The 17312-nt window shown below is 42.2% G+C and overlaps 1 protein-coding gene across 1 annotated transcript in view; it reads left to right on the forward strand.

Annotated features, from left to right (window-relative positions):
* Positions 1-17312, forward strand: part of PDE1C (phosphodiesterase 1C, calmodulin-dependent 70kDa) — a 556088-nt gene that overhangs the window by 483957 nt on the left and 54819 nt on the right. The window contains exons 13-16 of the mRNA XM_012638761.1: positions 2990-3071; positions 6477-6597; positions 8254-8429; positions 15299-15529. Of these exons, the coding sequence (XP_012494215.1) occupies positions 2990-3071; positions 6477-6597; positions 8254-8429; positions 15299-15529 (610 nt within the window). The remainder of the gene's footprint in view (positions 1-2989; positions 3072-6476; positions 6598-8253; positions 8430-15298; positions 15530-17312) is intronic.

Raw genomic sequence — 17312 nt, forward strand, 5'->3', positions numbered from 1 at the left:
GAGAGAGGAAAGGGCTAAAACTTCATTAAACTATCTTAAATCAAAAATCATAATGCTTTTCTCATACCTTATGTTTGTGCCTTCTTCCCCTGAGACAGAATAGTGTACATTGCTGTGTTTTGTTCAGCTTGATCCTCCTGTTGCCTCTCCAAACATCTCCTTTCTCTTCACTCCACCTAAAAAGACTCACTTGAGATATTACCTAAATGTCTTTGGAAGTTCTGGCATTGACAGGCGTCATCTTCCCTGTGAATTTCCAATGTAGACAAGACCTGTGTTTCTTTTGACTGGTTTGTTGCTCACATATAGCTGCTGTAATGAACAAACCCCGACATGTGCAACAGCACACATAAATGGAAGTTATCACCCACTTTTTTAAATTACAGGACAAGTGTTCCTTGATCAGCCGGTGGTTCCCCAATGAGCAGTGACTTTAGACCAGACTTTGTCATCTACCTGGCCTCCCAGGTGCTTGTCCACATCAAGCAAGCCAGCACAAGGGGGAAGAGCATAGAAGAGCAAGTGTGGGAGATTTTCCAGGCCTGAACTCTGCTGGAAACGCATCCTGTCTGCTCTTGTTCTATTACCCAGCACTAACTGACAGTGATTCTAAACAACGTAATCTAGCTGTGTGGACAGGAAATGGAAGAGGAGAAGGATGGAGGTTTGGTAACAGCTACCTGACTCATTGCTCTCTCTAGCTTGTCTGTCATAAATGTCCCAGTGGCCAAAGGAATTTGAGTGCTTCTAACCCAATTAGTCTTTTCATTCATTCAATAGATATTCATGAACTTCCTTTTACATACTGACTATGTGACTTTATCGGTTGGAGTTATCTTAACCTCTACCATAGGAATAAATGATAGTTATTTTTCTAAGCTGCCCTGGAAGAAAAAAAATGAGTTAATTAAAAAAAATTCTTTGTGACAACTGATACTTTTGCCCTTTGATGAAAATATTGACCTCTTCAATGAAGAGGAAAGTATATAAATAATTCCACAAGGGTCAGTAGCTATACAGAGTCACACGATACAGAGTCATCAGTCACGTTGGATTCTCCAGTAGAAGTCCATTCCTCTACATTGCTTTCAGCACATTTTTTTCCGATTCATAAGTGTATCTGTTCTCCAAAGGTAATTCAATGACCCCTGTTTTAAAATAGGCTTTTAATAACTGATTCTACTCAGCTCAATTATATATAAAAGATATAAATCATATGCAGATTTGAGTATGGGCAAGTTCATGGAATTAGAAGTTGTTTAATATCAGGCAATTTTTCAGTAATGAAATCCAAATTAATGTTTACACCTTAATAGCCAAGTGGAGAGTGTTCACACACACCCCACCCCATTAAAATGTACCAAGAAAACAACTTGTATCCTTGCTACATGGGGAATAAAAAAGGGTTTTATTTAATATTTGTTTTAGCTGGACTTTCCAACTAAGTCACCTACACCACTAGAACTTATGTTATAAATATGCTTCCTTATCTTCATACTGCCCGAGTAGAAATCACTCAGGAGGAAATCATTTTGTCACGCCACTTGAGAGACAGAGCTGTCCTCAGCAGGGCATACTGGGAACGGAGAAGCCATTATGTACCGTGAGGTCTCGCTACAGGAAAAGGGTGCAGAAGGAACTGAGCCACTTGAAGCCTGTTCCTGAGACACTTGGATGTCCCCAGCTCTCATTGTGACCCCACTGCTCAGCTTCCTCAGACGCCCATTCCTTTTCCGTCCTTTCAGTTGACGTTAAGCATGCGTACGAGCTAGCATCCTTTCTCTTTGGTAGCAAGCATACCTTAGAAAGAAAAAGCATTCCATTTTTGAAAGAGGCCTGTTTGCAGGCTGTTATTACCTTTTTATTTACTATTAATTTGTGAGTGATATTCATTACAATCAGATTGTGTTAGATGTAACAAACTCACTAAATGTTTCTCAAATCTTGGCCTTAAATATTAGAGCCACTTATTGGGAAACAATAATAGTTCCTTTAATAGTTCTTTTTATTTATTCACATACATTTTTCTCATTTCATCCTCATTATAACCCTTCGAAGTAGGGGTTATTATCCCTGCATTTGACAAGTGATAAAACTGAAATATAAGGAAGGAAAATAACCTTCCTATAATCAGTCACACATCCAGTAGGAGAAAGGCAGGGTTCAAGCACGAGTCAGTAGCCGGAATCCTGGACCAGGGACATGAATGAGCACAGCCTCACTACTACAGGGAGGGTGACAGATTTTTCTTTTTCCTCTAGGTGTAGGACTGAAGTATTAAGCTCCTGGTTCAAGTTTTTAAGAATCATCTCTATCGTTATTTAGATTTTCCGTAGCACTTGCTTATTATAGTGATGCTTTTTGGTGAGATTGAGAATACATTGGTTAGATGACCATGTTTTATTGTTGTCTGACTTGATCAACACAGCAAGCAGTTATTTACTCTTGTTCTTTTGGGCCCACTTTTCATTATGGACTGACCCCTGAGGTTAAGAACCCAGAAGCACTTACTCCAGTTGTGTGTGGCTTTAGCACTAGAATAAATCTGAATCAGTTCAGTTTGAATTTTAGTTCTGGACACTGCCCACAGCTGGGAGGGGGTCACTGCCTAGAGAAAGGCCACAGGTTGACACAGGATGACTTGAGAAAACAGATGAATTCTGACCACAGTGTTGGCTCCAGTCCACAAGACACATTGCTTGTTGCCTTATTTTCTGTGGGGGACCTATTGCTGCCTAACGAGGCTTTCTTTACAACAGCATGAGCTTTGCAGTTGGATGAAACAATTGGACCCTGGAGGGCTTCAGCCTCTTGGTGTCTTTTATGCAGAGGAACAGTCTCCATAGGGACTTATTCCATAATGTAATTGTAATAATTAAAATAAAGACCAGTGGCCTTCGTGGCAGCTGAAGTTGTTAAATAAAATCTGGGCAGCTCAGCCTACTGTTCCTTTACTGTGTTCCTTTACTGTGGCGTCCTATTTTTCTAGGGTGACAGAGAAGCGGAGCTGGGGCTGCCTTTTTCTCCTCTGTGTGACCGCAAGTCGACTATGGTTGCTCAGTCACAAGTAGGTACGTGCTTGCCAGCCTGTGGGTGGAAGGAAGCAGCAGAGTGGGACGCCCGTGGAAGTAAGCTCAGATGCTCTCAGCGATTCTTTGGCTGAGAAACTGGCTCCGGTCTGTCACGCTGTGCTCATGGCTTTGCCTAAGTAGGTCGAGGGAGCCACGCTCTTCATTCTTCTCCCTGAAACGTGGCTCATTCATGGAGAATTAGATAGTGACACTTTTGGTGCCTCTGTCCTTCCCTGTTAGAGAAAAACAGGCCTTGACTTTCCAAGGAAATGACAAGTATCATTTGCCCATTCTACCTCATCCTCTCCCTTCTGTATGCAATACCAGAAGTTGCTATTGCGTTTCTCCTGATGAATGCTTCTGGCCCTCTTTTCAGGATAGCCCTGTTTCCTGGATCACCCTACTTCTAGGAACGACTCTTTTAAAATGTTTCCTTCCTTCCTTCCTTGATTTGTCCTTCCTCGTTTCTTTCCTCTCTCCCTTCTTCCCATTCTCCCTTCCTTTCTTTTTTATGAAAAGCACTCTTTGGGGGGGTAAGGATAACTTTCACACTGCTAATAACCATAGTATATGCATTACAAAATCCTCAGCTATGGGAGAGGGTCCAAGTGCCCTATATAAATTAAATATTATCAGTAATCTCCACCTTTGAAGAGTCTGAAATCATTCAAAAAAGAAATTCAATAAGGATTTATTGATTTTTCTATTTGTGTTTGGAGTGCTTATTCTTTTTTTTTTTTTTTTTTCCATAATATATATTGAATCCCTGTTGGCTATTGGGCACTGCTGGCACTATAACAGATGTTATAAAAACAAAGACAAATTATACATGGTATCTGCTCTCAAAGACATTAAAACCAGTATTGGGTGCTGGGAAAAATGTTATAAAAACAAAAATCCATTAGAATCTTACAATGCTAAAGTAAAATTTTGTACATAATACAATCGAGTACAAAACAAAGTGTGTGAACTATTAATATTAGATTTATTGAGGGGCAATGTTTGAGTTGAGTCCTAAGAAGTGAATAGGCGTTGTCTAGGGCGGTAAATGGTGATATGTATTAGAGGTGACTTAGGGATGGGTGGAAGGGCATTCCAGGCAGGGTATGTAGCATATACAAAAGAGGGAAACTTAAAAACTGCCTAGTATGGTCAGCAAATTCTAAACAGTTCCATATGGCAAGAGCAGTGGGTAGGAAGTAGGATGCAGTGAGGGACATATCAGGCCCAGATTTTATATTGTGTTAAGAATAGCATGTGTTTATACTTTCCTGTAGGAAATGAGGGCATATCTAAAGAATTTTAAGTGAGGTTAAAAATATATGAATTCTTGTTTTAGCCTGTGGGCTTAATCTGGCCCACCACCTGTTCTTGTAAATAAAGTTTTATTACAACACAGCTAAGCCTGTTCATTTGCATATTGTCTATGGATGCTTTTGTACTACTGTGGCAGAGTTAAGTATTTTTGATAGAGATGATATGGCCTGCAAAGTCTAAAATAACTATGTGGTCCTTTACAGATAAAGTTTGCCAAGCCCTCTTTGGGAAGATATCTCTGCCAGTAGCATGGAGGATTAATTGGAGGGTTTTCAGTAAGATTAGAGGCAAGGAAATCAGTTGGGTGCCCACTGCAGGATTACAGGGAAGGGAAGGTGAACGTCAGAACTAAGGCAGCAACAGAGACTGTCCAGAAGAGAGGTGGCACTGAAAGGGCTGAGGATTTGGCTAGAGGCAGAACTAAAATAAAGGGAGCAGTTGAGATTAAGTGATTGGACCATAATCCATTTACAAAGGTGAGAGGGGAGCTGATGAATTAGTTCTGGTTGAGTTGACTTTGGGAGGAAAAAAAGGTGAAAATGATATCATCAAACACTTCAGTTTTGGCTTAAAATTATACTGCAATTAAGTGTAATACAAACTTGGGGCTACCAGTGTGTTTCTTTATCAGGATATCATTGGTATTTGGTTGGGACAATTCTTGTTTTGTCAATTACATTGTAGCACTTTTAGCATCTTTCACTGCTGAGCATTAAATACCAGTATCAACCCCACCTCAGTCATTGTGAAAACCAAATATGCATTCGTACATTTCCAAACAGCCCCTTAAGAGGTGGGTAGGCAGCATTTCCTTTGGTTGGTATTTAGCTCCTTCCAGCTTTCGTGTGGCTGCGTAATGAATTACCCTATCCCCATTAGCTCCAGCTCATATTTTTCACCTGATGTGTCATAGAACACTTGGGTGTCTTTGAGCTGTTGGGATAATCACTCTAGCTCAACTCCATCTATCTCCCCAGTGTGGCGATCTCACAAAGTATAGTTGTAGGTCTGACCCTTCTTCCAGTTTCCAACCCTGTTTTATCCTACTCTGTTTGTCCTCTCCCATCCGGATGTGTCCCCTGTGCCTCAAAGTCAGCAGATCTGCAGCTGAGCCCATCCCCTATCCCCAGCCACGTTCTGTTCCCCTGCTTTGCTGCTGGCCTCTCTGGCTGACCCCACCAAGAGGCAGTGCTACCTCCTGCTGTGTGGGATCTGAGCCTCCTTTGCATTGCCACCTTACGGTGGGACCGGTCCCCACCTTCCTTACCTTTTGTTGGAGCAATTGCAATAGCTTTTAGAATGACTTCCCCATCCTTATCCCCTCATGCTCTCTCCCTTCCCATCCATCTTGCCAGATTAATGTTCCCAAGAACATTTTAGAAATCTTATGACAATGCTGCCCAGACATCTCCAGGGGCTGCTAGTGCCCATCTGAGTCCTAACTCCTTAGCCTGGTAATTAGGCACCTCCCTCTCTGAGCTGTTGGTGACCTTTTCCCAAGCTTTCCTTCCCCAACTCCAAAAGGATCCCTACACCCACCCCAGTCATTCCTCAGACACCTCCTGCACTCTCCCATTGCTGTCTGACTCCAGCCCCACCACCCACAGTGAACAGCCACAGTCTCTCATTCATTCTTGAGGGCTCAACTCAGACATCACAGTCTCCCGAAGTTGCTCACAGACCTCTCAGTGGAGGAGAAATATCCTCTCTCCCCTCCCTTCCCAGGGACCTTCATATGGGCTTCTCCTCTGGCCTTCCATATATCTCAGGGGTCATTCGTGTGCTCATTTAATCTCTCCTAGAAATTCCTTGAAGACAGGCAGGTGGTATTATTCAATCTCAGTCATTTATGCACTCCTATGTATTTTTGAAGTACTTTATTGAGCTATCAGCTGAACAGTCATAGGAAGTTATGTAGGAGAAATGAAACTGACTCATAATACTCAAATCAAGGAATATATTAAATGAGTAAGACCAACTCATTCTCTCCTAAACTGATCTGGAGCCTTCTATGTAGATGAATTTTAGAAGAAAGGAAATGCCCAAGTTAATGCGTCATTCCTCTGAAACATTGCTGTTTCTTTTTAGGTTTTATTGATTTCATTGTGGAACCTACCTTCACTGTGCTCACGGACATGACCGAAAAGATCGTGAGTCCGTTAATCGATGAAACCTCCCAAACTGGCGGGACAGGACAGAGGCGTTTGAGGTCAGTGGAGAAGCTTGAGGGCTGGGGGTGAGGTGGGCCTGTCCGTGAGGATGGAGTTCTTTTGTGGGAGATGGGGGTATTTCATAATGATGTTTGCCTTGCCGCCTCCTCATAGAGCCTGCCCCTTGCCTTCTCCCAGAGGAGATGGAATTGTACTATCTGTACTCTCCAGCTGACCTGTGAGGGGGTGACCAAACCCTGACCGGCAAGTACCTGGAGCCAGCCTCCCCCACGCCCCATTCTCCCCTGGCCTTTGCCTGTGGCAGCACTGTCACTGCACTTTTACCTGCTGTGCCCAGATAGTCCTTGCTTCTAATACTCCAAAAAGACAGGACCACTGATCAGGGTTCTTGCAAGAAACGAAACTGACTTTCGGTTTCTAGGTTTTTGAAGAGAATGAAGTAGAGAGAAAAAGCTGAAAGTTTGAAACCACTTTCTGCCACCACATCACTATATCAAGGACAGATTAGTAGTCCAAGAACACAGGCTCTGAAGTCAGATTGCCAGGGTTAAAAATCCCGACCCTGTCACTGTTAGCCGTGCAATCTCAGGCAAGTTGTCTTGCTTCCCTCATCTGAGAAAATATGGATTATAACACTCATGGGTTGCTGGGAAAGGTAAATAAATTATTCAATACATGTACACTGCACAGAACAGGGTCTAGCGCAAGGAAGTGCCAGCTAAAGCTAACACTTAGTCTTAATTAGTCATAATACTACCATTATTACTACCCACCTTCCTCTCCTCCTTGTCCATGCCACACCTTGGGCTTTGTCATATAGGAGAAAGAAGAGAAATGGAATGAATAGGACAAAGAGAAGCAAAGAGCAGGAACAGGAGTAAAGGCAAGGGAAGAATTAGGACCGTGGGCCCCCTGGGATGCCCAGGTGGATTGACCCCTACCCGAGTCCCCATGGCCCCACAGCTCTTCAGGTGCACTAGTTGAAACATGCCCTGCTTGTCTAGTCAGCCTAAATTGTCATTTAGTGAAGTTACATTCATGCCGGTCACTGCTTTAACAACTTGGGAGCAGGAGTTAACTTCTTTAAATTTTTCCAGAAGGATGATATTTTCAGGCATCCATGGCTTGAAGCATAAAATATTCACATAAAGTTAGGTCTTTTGCATGACCCAGTCTCCCACAGTCTCCATGCTGTCTGTGCCTCTCCATCTTCTCCCAGCAACATAAAGAGATCATCGCTTGTCCTGGGCCTGAGGTGCCTGGGGTCAGAGGGACCCTGAGTGCAGCGGATGGGTAGGGCTGGAGAGAAAGAGGATCAAGTTGCTGGGTAACTTGGGAAAGTGGTCAGTGTCGAAGCAGGTGGGTGAACTGTGGAATCAAATAGAAATTCAAGTTCAAATTTGTCAATTTCAGAGACTAGAACAGAGAAAATTTGCATGAGGGGATTCTGGTTATTAGAAAAAAGAAGCAGCCAATTAGCACAGAAGATATATGAGGAATACTGAGATTCTAAAGGCTGCAATGTTGATACTTTCCAGCTGAAAATACAGAATTCCCCACCTGTTATATACAGAAAATAGGATAATTTCACAGTAGTAACTCAATGCGCGCTAACCACTTCTCTCCTGGGCTTGCTGCTTGGCAGACATTTTCAACACTAACTGTCCTCTTTGGTATGATTTTCTGTCCTCCAGCTTGAACAGCATCAGCTCATCAGATGCGAAGCGCTCAGGTGTCAAGAGCTCTGGGTCAGAGGGAAGTGCCCCAATCAACAATTCCGTCATCCCAGTTGACTATAACAGCTTTAAAGCCACTTGGACAGAGGTGGTGCACATCAATCGGGAGAGATGGAGGGCCAAGGTGCCCAAAGGTAACATCTTCCAGGAGACCTGCCCAAACCAATCCAGCACCCACTCAAAAAACAAGGGATTGCCTTCCCTGCTTTATGGGTGTTGCAAATTAAACACAATCTCTCAGTATACAGATTCAAATACTAGGATCTCCCATCTTTTGATCTTCATTATATTTAACACTCAATGCATGATAAAATGTGGCTGACCTCCAAGCCTCCTGACATCATGCGCTTTGTGCCTGTGATTAAACTCCTTTTTCTGGTATGAAGACTGGACAGGCGATGGGTGTTACTTTCTTGGTTTCTGCTGGACCATCTTGTCATTCTCATTTTATGTCACATCACACAACTATGAGGCCTTTATTTCTTTTTTTACTTAAGTAAAGCCCAGCCAATAGCCACCTTGCCTTGGCCATTATGTTGGGATATAAGGAGATTTAATTTTCTTACATGCATTTTTATCTTCCTTATATATTCACAGTATTCCTTCACTTTTTTTTTTTTTTTTTTTTTTTTTTTTGAGACAGAGTCTCACTCTGTCATCCAGGCTAGAGTGCTGTGAAATTAGCCTAGTTCACAGCAACCTCAAACTCCTGGGCTCAAGCGATCCTCCTGCCTCAGCCTCTCAAGTAGCTGGAACTATAGGTGCCCATCACCACGCCGGGCTATTTTTTTCTATTTTTTTAGAGATGGGGTCTCACTCTTGCTGAGGCTGGTCTTGAACTCCTGACCTCAAGTGATTCTCCTGCCTCGGCCTCCCAGAGTGCTAGGATTATAGGTTTGAGCACCCAGCCTTCCTTCACTCATTGCTCAGACTATAGAACTGTTCTTCTGAGATGATAGTAACTTGTCAGTAAACAGAAATTCCCTGGAGCAAACATCATCAAAACTCAGACCAGAAAAGTTGTAGCCTTTTTGGTACTATGAACAGAAAAAGATGGACACCTGTGTGTTTCGTGGAAGCTTAGATTCATTTGTTCATACATGCATTTGTGCTTATTAAACACATAATACATGATGATACTGTGGTCTAGGTACAGATGCACTATGTGCACAGGTAGCACAACCCTGAAATAAGGGGTCTAAAGCTGTGACACCTGATTCCAGGGAGGGACATAAACAGGGGTGGGTCTAGGGGCTCAGTGAGGAGACTAATCCCAGTGGGCTTTGCAGAGGTGAGCCTTCAACAATAGTCAGTTCAGTAGAGACAGGATCTCATTCTTGCTCAGGCTGGTCTCCAGCTGAGCCCAGGAGTTTGAGGTTGCCAGCATCTATCATGTGCCTTCTGTGTGCCAGGCTGTGCCCAGTGCCAAGGGTACAGAGATGAATAACAGACATCCTCATCCTCACAGTCTTGTTGCAGGGGAGGAGAGGGGACATTTCTATTGCATTTTATTCAGAGGAAGAATGGGAGTTCAGTCAAGGCCTTGTACTTGTCACCAGCACCTACCAGCCTGAGCCCTAGACCCTCACAACAGGCAAAAAGGGTTTTCTACCAAAACATAACCTCCCACAGCTTTATCCTCCCAGTGTCAGCACACCAGGTGAGAAGAAGGGAAGGTACACTAGGGAAGAGCATATTCTGGTGGTCTTGGTTCCCATACATTGGGGTGTAGGAGAGAAGCATCCTCACTGTTGTAGTTATTCAAAGGCCAGCCACTGTGACTTGCTCACAGAATCCTGTCCCTGTGGCTGCTCATTTCAGGTGAGGCAAAGGATTTATATTTATGGTGCTTTGGGCATAATCAGACCCTTATCCTTTCAGGACAGATGTTGCACCCTGAGCTATGGAGGGAGCCAACGCCTCTTCCGTATTCTAAGTATACCCTCTCCCAGTCCATTCAAATGCTTTAAACATTTAAATCCTCCCCATTGGCAGGCGTTGCAAGCAGCGATGGCAGCTACTGCATCATCTCAAAAGAAGCACTCCCTTGTAATCAATTATGCTCATTACACTTGAAAATCCAATTCCTGACAACATGCAATTTAAAGAGGTACTTCAAAATAATTTGTTTGCAATTATCTGGGTTACTAAAATTACCTTCTGAAACTAATCACTGGGGGAAACATTAGATGATTTATTTTCTAGGGCAAAACTGGCCCTTAAAAAAAGGATAGGTAAATAAACAGCTAATAATTTTTAAATGTATTAGGTATACAGATAGAGATACTGTGTGCTTAAGCTATTTTGGAAGCATAGAAGGAGTTGTCTCTAACAGTGCTTGGGGTGCGTGGGAAGGCATTGTACAGAAGGATGCCTGGGGTGAAGACCTGAAGGAGGTGTTGCATTTAGAAATGGAAAGAAGGAGAAAAGGGGTGGACAAAGGTGCATCACCTGGGTTATGGATATTTTGGGGAAGATAATTTGGTTATAAATGCACATTTCAGTTAGTGGGGGAAAGGGAGAATTGAATCCTGACTTGCAAGGTGTTCTTTGGCAAATTCAGATAGGTTCTTTGAGACTCCATTTTGGAGATGGTGATGCATATCACAGAGTTGATGCGAATAACAGAAATTATATATATAAAGCACTGAGAACAGAGCCTGCACATGGCTAGAGCCTAATAAGTGGTAGCTGTTATTTATGCAAATTGGAAAAGAAGATTAGAAGTTTGCATGCAAAGTTAAGAAGCTGGTGGTAAAAATACCAACCTATACCTAATCTCCTATAACATTCTCAGTCTCCCAGTGATGCTGTTGACTGGTTGCCTGTTGCTAATAAGAAATCCAGTCTATATCTGTTTTCTATTGGTCTGCACTGGATTCTCCCAGGCTATTTTGCTCATTGCTCTTTTTTTCCAGAGTACCCTGATTTCAAGAAAGCCTTTCTTCCATGGGGCATGGGGCACTTGAACATGTGTTGTTATTAAACTGATCAAAAATGGATCTTGGTTTTCTTATCCAACCTGACTTACAAAGCTAGGTAGGCCAGAATCCATAGTTATTAAGAAAGATTAAATTAGACTTTGTCTGTAGCTCTTAGAGCTAGAAATCATTATTCCCAACCAATTATGCTTGAGTATAACAATTTGCAAGTCTGATCAAGATTGATTAATTTCCATTCAGCATTTAATAATTTTTTAACATTTACTTTCTGGTATGACAATAATGTGTTTAGATTACAAATGCAGAAATATAAAAAATATATATGCAAAAGAAAATAAAAACTATGCATGACCTCTCCAGCCATATATAACTATTGTTAAAATTTGATGTAATTCTTTTTAATTTGCTTTACTCTGCCTATGTATAAGTAAAAATTTTCCCCATAAATTAGGATCATAATATAATATTGTCTTGTATTCTGCTTTTCCGCTTCTGTCTTGAGTATTTTATCCTGATACTGAATATTCTGATTTAATGGCCACGTTGTATGGAATACCGTAGTTGAACCTTCCTCTGTAACTGAGCGTTTAGGTTTCCAGCTCTTCATTGTTTCATATAATGTTATCAACATGCAAGTTCAAAAGTCTTTGAGCCTACTTCTGATTATTTATCTAGGATAAATTCCTAGATGTGGCATTCCTCTGTCAAAGCAGATGAAAATTTTAAAGCCCTGGATATGTATTTTCAAATTTCTCTCGAGACTTTTCTTTTACCAATTTTCTCTCCCAGTTAGAAGTATAGCAGAGTGTCTATTTCTCTACTCCCCTTTCATTTTTCCCATTAGATTGTTTACATTCTTATTCATAATAATTCTTTATAAATGGAAGTGATAATTCTTCACGGTTGTCAAAATATCTTGCAATTTCTACCCGACTCCAGTTTGTCATATGCCTTTAACTTTGCTTATGGTCTCTTTTATACATCCTGTTTTTATTTAACCAAAAATTGCCTTTATGTTTTTTTGAATTATAAGCCTCTGTAAATACCAGATTCTGAGCATGAATGAATTCTCCTCCGCCTTGCCTCAGTTTCCCTCTCTGTAGTAAGAACAGTCATCTTTTTACTCACCTACATTAGCAGTTAAGGAAACTAGGAAACTGACATTTGTCAAATGGCTAACTCTTTCAGAATAAGACTTGAGAGTTTGTATACATTTTATATTATGCCAGCCCAGGTTGCTGAAGATGGAATATGTACAATAAGGTTACACTGGCAGATAGGGGAAATCACACTCATGGGGTACATTTCATTTAGTCAACAAATATTTCATGAGTGTATGCTATCTTCCAGGCACTGTGCCACACACTGGGAATTCGGTGGTGGAGATCACGTTTGAACCCTGTCCCCAGGGCACTGAGGAAGGATGAGAGAAAGCCTGAGTGAACATTCTAGGGGGCCTTCTGAGTGTGGCCCTGAACCCTGCTAAAGATGCTGTCTCATCATCTTCTGCAAAGCATTCTTTCTTTGGTTGTCCCTTTCTGTAGAAGTCATGTTACACTAAACATGCACATAATTATGTCATTTGTAAAGAAACCTTTCCTTACTTTTCCAATGTAAATTATAAATATATCCTGTTTGGAAGTAGAGTGTCATGAAATACTGAATAGAAACATTTAAAATTTAAATCAGTCATTCTCCACCCTGAATGCATGTTAGAATCATCTGGAAAACATTTAAAACATCCTATTCTTGCCCTTCTCCCTCCAGAATCTTATTTGATTTGTCTGGAGTGAGGCCAGGGCATTTGGTTTGGATGGATGGATGGATGGATCAGTGAATGAAAGGATGGATGAAAACTTCATAATATATTAAGGAAGACACCTTGGGTAAGCAAATGTGAGGGCAGGAAAAGTAGAATAAAGCCAGACATCAGAGATATCTACAAAATACATGACGTAAAGCCCCGTGAACATGGGAACCTGGACCAAATTTGGCCTTTGAGCTCTTTAGCAGCTAAAACGAAAGGAAATGTGATCAGGTGCATAAACACTCTGGTGTCCATTAGATTACAAGTAAACACATTATCTATGACAGCTGGCTTTTTCTCAGGACCAGGACAAGGGAAATAAAGTGGACCCCTGATGCTAAGGTGTGGGACATTGATGTAGTTTGGATGTTTGTCCCCTCCAAATCTCGTGTTGAAATTTGATCTCTAATGTTGGAAGTGGGGCCAAGTGGGAGGCGTTTGGGTCATGGGGACAGATCCCTCATGATGGCTTGGTGTCTTCCCCATAGTAATGAGTGAATTCCCACTCTATTAGTTCATGCAAGAGCTGGTTTTTAAAAGAGCGTGGGCACCCTCTCCTATCTCTCTTGCTCCCCACTCTCACCATATGACACGCTTGCTCCCCCTTCACCGCCTGTCATGAGAAGTGGCGAACTGAGGCCCTCCGCAGAAGCAGATGCTGGTGCCATGCTTCTTATATATAGAACTGTGAGCCAAATAAACCTCTTCTCTTCATAAATTACCCAGTCTCAGGTATTTCCTTTAAAGCAACACAGTACTGACTAAGACAGACATGTTTAACACATTTAGAGAAAAATGCAAGAATGCTTTTCCCAGTGGAGGTTGATGGCACAGGCTGGAAGGCCTTTTGAGTGAATTGAAAGCTAGGTGGGGTGAGTCTCTAGAACGTAAGCAGCTCTGGTCTCTGTTGGGTGCCTTCTATCAGGGTTACTCTTTACAACCCAGCTCTACCTTGTTACCTCCAAGGCCCTGAAGGATCTGAACCCACCTTTTTTCTTGGTCATTCAAAGACAGCATCTGGTACTAATCCCTTGCCAAATTTTCTTTAGCCACACTGGCTAACTTATTGTCCTTTAAATACACCAAGCTCATTCCTGCCTCTTGGTCTTTGCATTTTCTGGTTCCTCTGCCTGAAATGCTGTTTCTTCCGATTATTACACGGCCAGTTCTTCATTGTTGAGGACCTGGTCAAATATCACCTTCTCGAGGAAGCCTTCTCCGCTTTCTTCTCTATTGCTACCTCCCTTCCCTATGTTCTATCATATTACTCTGCTTAAGTTTTTGCAAAGCGCTTTTCACAATCTGAGGTTATCTTACTCATTTGTTTACCTAATTGTGGTCTTTTCCATATGTTTGTCTTGATTGCTGCTGTATTCCCAGTACCTGCATCAGTGCTCGACACTATAGCTGCTCAATAAATATGAGTCGGATGAATTAACCAGTCTTTTCATAAACACTTGACCTGTGCAATTATGCTGTGTTTTTGATTAAGCTCAGAGCCAGGCACTTTTATAATCTGTCAAATTGGAAATAATGCTGACATCTCATCAAAAGGGAGGACACAGACCAGGCACTTGACCAAACTAAAGGCCACCTCTCATCTTGTGCACAATTTGAGGACCATGTTTTTCTCATATGGCTTAATTATCCTCTTCCTACCTTTAGATTCACAGTGTCCTGAACGTGGATTTTTCTAGTGGTGGTTATTTTTCCTGACTTCTTTTTGGTAATCAGTTATGTATGGTTAAACTCTTAAGCAAACCTACATGAAACTCCAATTTCTACTGTGGCTGTGGGAAAGTTTTTGTAATGTCTCTGAGCCTTGATTTTCACATTTGTCAAATAGGGTCACAGTAATAGTAGCTGCTTGAAGATTGTTCTGAGGATGAAAAGAAATAGTCCTTGAAAAGCACTTAGCATAATACCTGGCACAGAGGACACATGCAATGGAAGCTATTGATAATTACAATATTAATAATACAATTGTGATGTTGGTTTATTAATTATTATCCTTATTTTTATTTTCTCCCTGCCTCCTCCTCTAACTTAACTGTTTTCAGAAATGGCATCATCATGAACCTATTTTGTTGGTTTCCTAAATATATTAATACATGCCAATCTGACTTGAATTAACCAACAGTATACCCAAATACTCAATAACCGGTCCCTTTAGTGTATTCAAAGAGGTAATTCTCCTAATGGCGTGACCTCTTTTGCTCTTTGCTGCGCCTTTCCTGACTGGCTGTGGATGCAGAGGAGAAGGCCAAAAAGGAAGCAGAGGAAAAGGCTCGCCTGGCCGCGGAGGAGCAGCAGAAGGAAATGGAAGCCAAAAGCCAGGCTGAAGAAGGCACATCTGGCAAGGCTGAGAAAAAGACATCTGGAGACGCTAAGAATCAAGTCAATGGAACGCGCACAAACAAAAGTGACAACCCTCGTGGGAAAAATTCCAAAGCTGAGAAGTCGTCAGGAGAAAAGCAACAGAATGGTGGGTAGACTTGAGCCGGTGAAAGGCTCTTTTCCGGGCGTTAATGACATGATGAATGGAAACTGGCAAACAGCTTGACCCACAACAGCAGCCCACAGAGGGAGGCTTCCCTGCTCATCCGATTCCTGCTGACCCCACCTCCCTGGGCCGTGGGTGCCATCGGGATCCCATCAGAAACAGCCACCAGCTCATGTGTGTCATCCTCTCTGGGGAGATTTATACCTTTCTGGCCCTTCCCAGCTGCCCTGGAGACTCTAGCCAGTGCCTGCCTGCCCACCGGGTGGAAATTACTATTAATAGGACATTAACAATCCCAGCATAGTCCTGAGTGCTCACTGCCCAGATGGGTGGACAGTCAGTCTCCAGTATGTACCATCTCCCTAGAAGGGCGAGGCCTCAGCTCTGCCTAAGGCCTATTCTTGTAGTATGCGTCCATGTGTCTATATCTGAATAAGTGTAATACATCAAGGTGATCAGCCAGCCCAGTTTTCCTGGGACTGAGGAGTTTCCTGGGACACAGGGTTTTCTGTTTTAATACCAGAAAAGTTCCAAGCAAGCTGGATGAACTGGTCACCATACTGTGCATGTAGTTATTGATTTCTTATATTAATATTTAACATAGCAAATATTGATTAACAAACATTTTCCAAGCACTGTGCTTGACACTGGGGATTTAGAAATGGAAAGGCCACAAGAAGCCCATGATTTCTTAGGGGATATGGACGTCCGCAAAATAATTCTAGTGAAGCGTGAGCAAGTAACAGTAGTGACATGGCAGATCAAATGCCCAAGGAACATGTGTAAAGAAAGAGACATTATCTTTGTTCAGATTGGGGGTTGTGAGATGGGGAGATGTCAGAGAGGGCTTCAGGAGGAAGTGTTGCGTGAGCTAGGTTTTAAATACTGACATTTGCTGGTCAGGTGGGAAAAAGAGACTTCTCAGGAGAGAGGACAAGATGAGCAAATGCACAGGGCATGGAATTGGTTCCCTTGTTTAAGGATGGGTAGGAAGTTCAGAGTCACTGGAGTTTGCAAGTGCCAGGTTGTGGCCTGATGACAAGGTAGCTTAGCAGTCAAACAGACCTAGACTCAGGTTACAGCTGTGGCTCTCCCTTCTCGGTGGCCTCAGCCAGGTTACTTAACCTTATGCTGTCCCTGTACAAGATATGTAGTGATACCTGTTCATAGCACAGGCCTCCTGGAGCCTTCAGTAATAATCATGGTAGTAAAAACAACAAAACAATAACAACAAATTGGGGACTACACACCAGATGCTGTTTTAAGTTCTCTCTTTACATATTCATTCTCTTGCCTGATAGGGCCAGGTGATCTCAAAACTGTGCTCTAGCTATTATGCTATAGGGCCTCGGTAAATGATTTCTACATGTAAAAGTGCTTAGCACGACGTTCTCCAATTATTCTTACAGTCCAGCATGTGTAATTTGTATGATCAGAGAATGATATTTTAATACATATAATAATAATAGCTCATATCACATTCCAAGAACTTTGCATAAATTCTTCCCATTAACCCTGATTGACCACGTTAGGAGGCAGGGAAGGTCATGATCCCAACTTGTTCAGCCCTCTTCTGGTTGCTCTTAACTATTTTACTTTGTACTCAAGTGCATCATAGTCCAGAAAAAAAATTGTTTAATTGAATAAGAATTTATGGCGCCCCTGTTAAAGATTTAGAGGGCAGCGCAAGACACCCCTCGCTTCCCCTCCTGAGGTCTGAACCAATTGAGAGACAGAGACCCTAGTCAGAAAGCCAGTGATCAAG

Source organism: Propithecus coquereli, unplaced genomic scaffold (assembly GCF_000956105.1).
Source record: "Propithecus coquereli isolate 6110/MARCELLA unplaced genomic scaffold, Pcoq_1.0 Scaffold134, whole genome shotgun sequence".
Classification (NCBI taxonomy): Eukaryota; Metazoa; Chordata; class Mammalia; order Primates; family Indriidae; genus Propithecus; species Propithecus coquereli.